The sequence below is a fragment of the Micrasema longulum genome, unplaced genomic scaffold (assembly GCF_059751315.1).
Source record: "Micrasema longulum isolate JH-2025_06_02 unplaced genomic scaffold, ASM5975131v1 h1tg000262l, whole genome shotgun sequence".
NCBI lineage: Eukaryota > Metazoa > Arthropoda > Insecta > Trichoptera > Brachycentridae > Micrasema > Micrasema longulum.
In genome coordinates this window covers 357,128-366,299 of record NW_028277466.1, presented here as the reverse complement: position 1 = coordinate 366,299, position 9,172 = coordinate 357,128, and the positions used below count along the sequence as shown (strand labels likewise).

At 29.9% G+C, this 9,172-nt stretch overlaps 1 protein-coding gene across 3 annotated transcripts in view; it reads right to left on the bottom strand.

Moving 5' to 3' along the window:
- Nucleotides 1-1,598: 1,598 nt before the first annotated feature.
- LOC148283081 (uncharacterized) overlaps nucleotides 1,599-9,172 on the bottom strand; it is an 85,122-nt gene continuing 77,548 nt past the window's right edge. For 2 of the 3 annotated variants that reach the window (XM_088224122.1, XM_088224121.1), the window contains 2 exons: nucleotides 7,710-7,835; nucleotides 1,599-6,287 (listed from right to left, as the gene is read on the bottom strand). In XM_088224122.1, coding sequence (XP_088080248.1) covers nucleotides 6,184-6,287; nucleotides 7,710-7,835 — 230 coding nt within the window. In that variant the 3' untranslated portion in view covers nucleotides 1,599-6,183. The remainder of the gene's footprint in view (nucleotides 6,288-7,709; nucleotides 7,836-9,172) is intronic. The other variant, XM_088224123.1, reaches the window with a different exon arrangement.

Sequence of the window (9,172 nt, the reverse complement as noted above, 5' to 3'; positions counted from 1 at the left end):
CGTCTTTATCTTCCATCATGATCGAGGCCCTGAAATACATATTAATTTAGAGGCTCGAATAAAGACTCCAATAATCGTACTAGAAAATGAGAAGTAAGGTTTGAACGTCCGAACGTTTGATCCGAAATCAGCGACGCTACAACAGGATCACATTAGTACAATAAATACATAACATAGGAATCTCATAATATTGTAATTACAAACATAAGTTAGAGAAAAACGGAACATATTTTTAGATTCTATACCTTGCATTCGATTGACCTTTTTAATATACTCACCATTTATTTTATTACCTGTTAATGTTATCTGTGAACATCATCGATATTATCTTTAAAGTTATAAATTTGTAACATTATGATAACTGAAAATTGACGTGGACGATTTTTATCAAAATGTAAAATTAAACTTTGCACATCACACGAAAGATAAAGTTTAATTTTAAAATGGTGGTTATCCGATTTTCTTATTTGTATCATCTGCACATATTTTTAGAAACAATGCAAATATTGATATTACATACTTTTTAAATAGTTTCTCTAAGTTCATGAAATACGTATAAATAAATTATTTAATAAGCAACTTGTTTTTTTTGTAAGTAGTAAGTAAATAAGTAATGGACTTTGAGTGGAGGCGTAAAAAAAAAAAAAAAAAAAAAAAAAAAAAAGTAATGGACTTTGCATGACACGGCGCAACGCCGCGCGTGTTGACGTTGATTGACATCTATTGAATATTACTGAAATTTCGTTAGACTTTCATAACCCTTCTTTCACTTGTGCCAACTTTCGCGTTCCGGTGCTGTGACTGCTGTTTGGTCAACGCACGTACAACAATGAGGAACTTAAGGTGATTCTATCATAAGGTGATTCTAATAAATGATCTTATTTTTTGTTTTCTACACCATTTTGTAAAAAGGTCCTAAATTATACTGTTATGGTATTTGTTACAATCAATACAGTGTAAAATTTCCGTAAACCAAGTTTTGTAAAATTTCCATTGAAAATAAACGTAAAAATGTAAGTTTTCAATAAAAAATGTTAAAAGCGCCATCTATAAATAATTAGTTTCATATTTTCGTTTAGAATCAACTTGAAATCTGATAAATGGAAAATTGGCAATAAGGAAGTTCAGTGGTTATTTATTTTTTTATTTTTTGACTATTAAACTAAACTAAAAGAAAAACATTTTTCTATGTATCGTATTATCATCGCTACGATTTTTCCAAGTTTTGTGATTGCTCCGCGTGTGACGTCACTAGTTCCCTTCGGTGAATTGTCCTGATTGGTGGGTTGGTGTCCTGAAAATCTATCTAAAATCATTATCTAAATCTATATGTGTTCCAAATAGTGGTTGTTATGGGTGTTTTCCAAATTTTTAATCCGGTTTTACTTGTTATTGGTACTTAACATTTGGATTCAATCGGCGCACAACCCACCTCTATTACACATTTTTGTGTAGAAAAATACTACATGGATCTTAATATAATTTTTACATTTTTTATGAAAACAATATTTAGATTGATAGATATTAGATTAAAATATTTAAATATCAAAAATATTTTTTTAAGGAATGAGAAACACCTAGTAGTAAAAAACAGCGTATTTGATTTTAGAAAACATTTATTTTTTCGTCATAAGTTTTATCAGCATTTCAATCATTTTACAAACATACAAATCTTACAACATCTATTTAATTTATATAATCATAATTTACATGGTACTATGTTTTCTTAGATAAAATAAATATAGCTGGTATGAAAATAATGAAAAATAACCCTTTTTTTCTTTGACAAAATTGATATTTCCAAATACTCAAACAAAAGTATTTGTGAAAGAATCAACATTTTATCTGTTCTAACATAACTGCGATAGCTTAATATTATTTTGGTATACATTATTGGTATTTTGTTTGATGGACTTCATGAAATGAAAAACTCACAAAATTTTACATAGATTAGCTTAATGATGGAACGTCTAGAGTTGTGTCCTTCCGGTAGATAGATTTGTAGCCATCATGGCTAGACTGATCACAGAAACATGGTTCGAAAACTTGCTAAGAAAAGGCCCGCTTTATGTCCTTCAAAAGCTTTTTTTTGCGATTTTTGCGACTAAGCTTCATTGTTAGGAATATTTAGGCATACATTCGAAGTGGACAATTATTTATTAGCCGATTCCTGGAGCATCTTGCCACTGCAGTCTCTAATTGGCAGGAAAGATTCTGCTCGTAATTCTTGTCAGAAAAGAAAAAATCAAAATGATTTTTAATTATGATCTGAACTAAAAAGCAGAAAATGCACGTTTTTTTTCATAAAAAAATGTATATTTAAAAATAAAATTTAGTTTGACATTCAATAAAACTCAATTTAAAATACTTTTTTGGTTATTTTATTGGTTCACTTAAAAAATTATTTAACGCTTAAGGGAATAAGCTTTGGTTTGGTTTAATAGATCATATAGTTTTTATGCTATCAAGGCTTCGAATTGGCCTCTATAACTTTGTGAATATATTCGTAGAATTTTTTTTTTTCAGTATGTCCAAATGTTTGTAGAAAAGCTGGACTAAGCTGGTTCAACCGGATGAATCTCACCCAGGTTTCAGATCTTTCATTTCACAAAAGTCGACAGATGGAAGAGTTGCGGAAATTTGTATGTTTTAAACATAGGCAGAGTGGTGAATGTTACACCATTTGTAAAGTGGCCGCTTAAACCAGCCAATGACAGGTCATTAACCCTGCGGATGCCTAGACTTCTACATTCCCTTCTCTAAAATATTTTCCCTCTCTGTTGCAACAAATTAATTCTTAGATAGTTTATCTATCGATTTATGCATTTATGCGTTTTGGTCCTTGTAAAGCAGGTTAAAAATAATGAGTCTCACTAGCAGGTCTAGAAATCCTCATATAACAAGAACATGTGTATCCTACCGGTAGATCGTAAAGCGCTGTAAGCAGGACTCTGGAAGTTTTATCATTTGAAAAAACTCTAAGAAAATGACAATGTGCTGTTTTAAAATGCTTCCTAAGCTGAATACATTATTTTTCAGTAAAAGTTTTTGAGATCCCAATAACCATTATAAGTTTATGTGTAATATGTTTTTGAAATATAAAATAATCAGATATGTATTTCAAAAAGGACTTAAATGTTTAAGTAAGGAATAATGCAGAATAACATTTTTGCATAATTTTGGTATCGAGTCAACATTGTAAATATTTTTAATAATTTTGTTTAATTTTGTAAAAGAAGCACACATCAACATTACAGCTAATCTTAACATTATCATTAATCTCTTGGAAACTAACATAAAATGAATTCAAACTCTTTGCAATCATCATTATATTTTTGAGTCAATAGAGGTATGGAATTTTTTAGTAAAACTAGGTGGTAAAATGTCATATTTCTTCTCTTTCTATTGAAATTATTTTCTTACAATGTCATTTGCGGAGTCGTACACCGCAGCATTTTCTTCAGTTATCGGAGAAATTGGGAATAAATCTATGGTAAATATGTATAACTGATATTTATTTCCATACAGGTCTCCGTTCAAACCAGACTCCATTTCTTCAAGCACCCTTACTAATTTTCATAAAAACACATAACATTAAAATACACAATATATGCTAGGTCATTTGTGCGTAGATTGTGAAATACTTCGGTGATTTCCTAAGAAAATTATATTTTGTAACATTTTTCAAGATTTTTTTTTCAATACTAATATTACGCATTTGAAGAACATACTGAAAATCTGTTATTACCATTTCATCAATGAAACTGCAATACCGTGTAACTATCAATTGAATTTTTTGGCAAAGGAACCTAAAAAGCGTTCTGTTTTATATAATTTATTACTTACGATTTTAATCTGTCATCAATACCGCTGGAGTACCAGAAAAACTATTATTATTTAGAGTAAAAATAGCAATAATTTAAATCTCACGTCTCTTAGTTCATGTAACGAGTTTAATGTTGTAACACATTTTCTCTAAAAAGTCAGGTTATTCGGTATCACACTATCACCAACGATTTCCTTGTTACATTCTTAATAAAAAAAAACTATTCCAATTCTATTATTTTTGTGGAAAGTACCAAATGATTTTATATATATTTTACATAATGAATAATTTAATTTATAAGTGATTTGGACCACCACTGAAATAAAGAAATGTGTAATTATGGCAATTTATATAATTTTGTTAAGGAGTTTGAGAATATTGTTTACGTTATGGCTATTCATAATTTTTATGAAATAGTAGTGCAGAGATTCAAAAGCTTTCTTGAGATTACTACACTCAACAATAGGATTCATACGAATAACATATATTTTTTTGAACATTATTGATTTTAATTTATTAACACATTCATTGAAACAGTCTATCTATTTAAAGGCTTTGCTTTACATATTAATTTATGATATCTACATACAAATCTGTTATTCTTGGACCATCTGTACATATTTTGCAAGTTATTTTATCCAAGAAGGATCAAAGGCTTTGTGTGAATTGAAATATTAGGAAATAATTGCGGATGTGCGGTCATATTATTATCATTATAGAACTTTTTATATACAATACAATGTCAAATCTAATTTACATTTGCAAGCCTGTATCAAGAATCAAGAGACAAATTCACATTTAATATAGTCAATACAATTTGTAACTTTCAATTTGATAAATTTGTGTAAAACTAGCAAAACTTCTTAGAGGATATTGTGTTTTTGTATGGCATACTTGGATAATACTTTCTTACGGTTTACCTTACACTATACATTATAGCACACCTGATAAAATAGAGTCACAAGTAAAAAAATGTGATTCTTTGCTAAGCATACAGAATAAATTTTTATAATAACTCTCATATGCTAAAAAATTTACATAATTCTAACTTTTCAATTTACCCGCTTGATGGCTGTATGATTTACTTACATTAACTTATTTGAACGCTGATGTTCTTAAACAGTGTCATATTGGAACAATTTTCAAGAATCAAAATATATATTATATGACACATTGGGATTAAAAAAATTCTATAAAAATACACATTTTTAAACATTGAGGTATATAACTAGAGTAAACATGAGCGTTTGAAATATGATCCCTCAACTTGTGGGCAATTTCCATATGTTTGATAGAATAGCGAGCGAAATGCGATATGATAGAAATGCGAGCATTCCCCGGGTAATTTTCTCCTCGCAATTACTAAAATGCCCATATGTACGCTACACTGCACAAATCAATCTGGGAAAGATAGAAAAAGCGATGGTTTTTATCTTAATCAATATTTGTTTAAAATAGCTCTTTTCACGTTAAAAAATGTTTTATTAATATGTTACCAGTCGTGAGCTACGTCTCTGTCCTGCTCAGCTAGTTGGGTGAAACGATAAACAAAGGCAACGTGTATGCGAAAGGGAGCGACATACTGAATAGAACTTACAGTAGACCGATGTAAACAGTCCGTGGTTTTACTGTACTACGTGTTTTGCTTGTCGAAGTCGACGAGATATGACGTGATGATACTTGCTCCCTCCGCTGGTCATTCCCTTTCCTTTGAGGACGACTTTTTAGCTCAGATTTGTTTGGAGTGTCATCTCTATATATTCTATCTCAATGGTTTTAAAACATGTTTTTTTTTTGGCTCTTCTAGAAATTCTGCTTTGTTTAGTCATAACTGTATTTCATCAGTTGTGCTATATCTATATTTATGCAATAGAAGTGGAGCTTCAATACTCTTTGCCGTCATAAGAATAATTAAAAAGTTTGTTTATAATATAACCACACATGTGACAATACAATAAAATTACTGTTCACTATTTTACAGTGTTCTTCGGGCTAATATATTTTTTTATTTCACTGGATGTGTAATTACATTTAACAATAAAACACTAATACTATTTGATAATTTAAACTATGGCAATTTAATCGCAAGTTCTTCCTTAATACATTTAGTAACAAAAATATATTTTGTTTCAACAGTCAAAAAACTTTTTAAAGATTCAAAAACAATAGAAGTAGGTACAAATTAAGCACTTAACAAATTTGGAAAACAATAACAAAATTGTTTGATTTCATTAGAATACCTAATGAACTTGGACACATTAAAATATTGTATTATACCAGACCTCCAAATTAAAAATTATAAAAAAATATGTTCTATTATATTTATCTCTATTATCACTACCAAATATTAGGAATCATTATATTATGGACAAATACTTGACTGCTATGGAGAGCCATGAGAAGATCCACAGTATGCCGAGTGGAAGAGCTGCTATCGAAGCAGATGACATAATCCCCTTCCCTGAAATCAAAAATAATATAACAGACTTTAAAAAAAACATTTAAATTTTTGTGTTCTCACCGGGAATCGAACCCGGAACCTTCCGTGTGTAAGTCAAGCATCTTGACCACTACACCACGAAACTGTTACAAACTGTAATCAATAATAAAAATAATGTGACCTCACTGGGGTTACCCGTGCCGAGGACACTTAACAATATACTTTTTTGAAATGTTATTACATTTGAGAATAAACAAAGAAGACTTATTTAATAAGCAGATATAATCAACAAAATATATAGACAATTTTAAAAACAAGGTATATAAGTAGGTACATTTATATTATTTATATTACAAAACGCACAATAAAAATAATAAAAACCTAATATAAGATATACACTTCTGGAGCAGTTGATTCAATATTGGTTTGGGCGAATGAAACAATTCATTTTACTTCTACCTAGCTCAACTATCCATTTTTTAGTATTTTTATTTTATTTAGGTTAGAATATTTAGCCTCAAAGTATCACTCGGTATAGATATAAAGCAGTTTTTTTTTGTCAAAAGTGTTATATAAAGGGGTGTAATAGTAGTTAGTTGTGTTTTGGTCTCACGTACATTATAAAAAGGCCCAGGGGGGAAATAAAAATAATCACTGAATTAAATATTTTAATGTTATCCCCTATAATTCTCCTGATATAGCAAATATATCTACTAACCCTTCAGCAGGAATGTTTATGGCAGGCAGGTGCCTTGCATACCCCATGTACCATACGTGATAGCATGTGTCGCAGGCGGAGATAAGAACTTGCTGTGATGCCTGTTACATTTTTTCATTTCGACTTGAACATTATTACGAGAAATATAATGATGATTAGGTTTTATTCCACAAATAGAATAGAGATGTTCTGAGTTTGAATATTATCTCATAGACTTGACTTAGAACTTTAGTCTAATAAAAAAAAGGGTACATTTTGTTATACTCTATTATAATATTATTAAATTTAGATGGCCAGCACTTTCAAAATTAGCCCAAAAATGTATGGAGGCTGGGTGATCTTTCAAAAAGTAAAAATAATCATTATTTCGAATGTACTCTAGCGTACCTAGACAATATAATTAAAAAGAATGCTAAAATATTGCTTAGTGACAAACTTCATCAAAAAGTCAACAGATGTCGCATAATATGATGAAGCGTCTGCTAAAGAACGTCTGTTTTAACCAGATATACAATTTCTGAAAATTGTGTAGATGAAGAAATCACATTACGCAGAATGCTGAATATTAAACGATGCGTAAAAGCGATCACTTATATCAGCAAATTTCAGGTCACAAGCTCTGTAAATGCTAAGATTTCCACCTTCCACAATAATTCCTCCATCTCGGTTAAGAAATCTATCAAAAAGTTATTCCCTCGGTCTCTGTTGAGATTTTGGGCACTTACATTTTTTGGCAATATATTTCTCACAGCAGCAAGTTCGGAGACGAACATATTCCGAGCAATCGGTGGCATCCGTGGCACATCGCTCTGGACCCAGGTAACATGTGTGAGGTACGTACGGAAAAACCTCTACAAAAACAAAATTTCATTTATTTATTTAACTTGTAAAATTTTGTTTAGACTTATTGCAAAATGACATATTCTTTTGAACCACCAATAAAATAAATAGTATTGTTTTTCATGTTTCAATACATATGTAAATAAACAAAATAAAATTGATAAAATAATGATACGAGTGTATAAATAAATTATTTGATTCTTATCATAGAAAGGAAATAAAAGTATAAGAAGAGAAAAGTGGAAATGTTTTTCAGATGCCATAAAAATATCTAACTAAACTATTTATCTAACTAAAGCCATAAAAAATTAACGAAAATATGAAACTAATTATTTATAGATGCTTTTATGACGTTTTTATTGAAAAATTACATTTTTACGTTTATTTTACGAAACTTGGTTTGCGGAAACTTTACCTTTACACTATATTGATTGTAACAAATACCATAACAATATAATTTACATCCTTTTCACGAAATAGTGTACAAAACAAAAAAAAACTTAAGAAAAGATAAGTTATTTTATTATAAGTACAAAATAAATATAAACTATACATTTTTTTGCACCACAACAGGCCAGGAGGCCCAATTGCAGTGGGGAATCACAGCGGAGGCCGCCGTTTATAGATATTTTATTTATTTTCACAAATCGTCCTTATAACAATCTTAAAACAGATGCATATACTCTAAGGTTAAAACGTAACACGGTACAAAACGTGAAAAGAAAATGTGTTAAGACACAATATTTATGTCCAAATTCTGCACAAGATTTTGTACCATTTACTGACCAATATAAAACGGGCTTAAGATTATAGTTTCAAAAATTGGCCGTGAGATGGCGGTACAAGCGCTCGCAGCGCGCTTGACGTAGCGTAGGGGAGCCGTGAACGACACGGCGCGGCGGTTCTCGCACAAGACGGGGCGAGAGGCGAGACTTTCAATTATTATTCGTACGTTCGTGTATTTTGTATGTAAATACACGTGATAATTCAGCCACGAGAGCGTTTGGAATACCAGCCCTGATAATTTCCGGTATTCGTAATATTTTAATACACTTAGGTACTTAGGTCCAGTTGTATTTTTTTTATTTTTTTTTTTATTAATAACAAATAAAAATACAATATTACAACTAAATACAATTTTACATTAATCAAATACATATATTTACATTAATGTTTCCCATTACGTAAAATAAATAAATAATTCTTGTGTACATAATGGGGAGTGACGTCTTACAATAGATTATTTTATTTTAATCAATAATATTTTTAGAACAACATAAATAAATTACAAAAAAGATATAAACGATGTTTTCAATCAGTGTTACATAAAGAAGAATTATAGATGTAA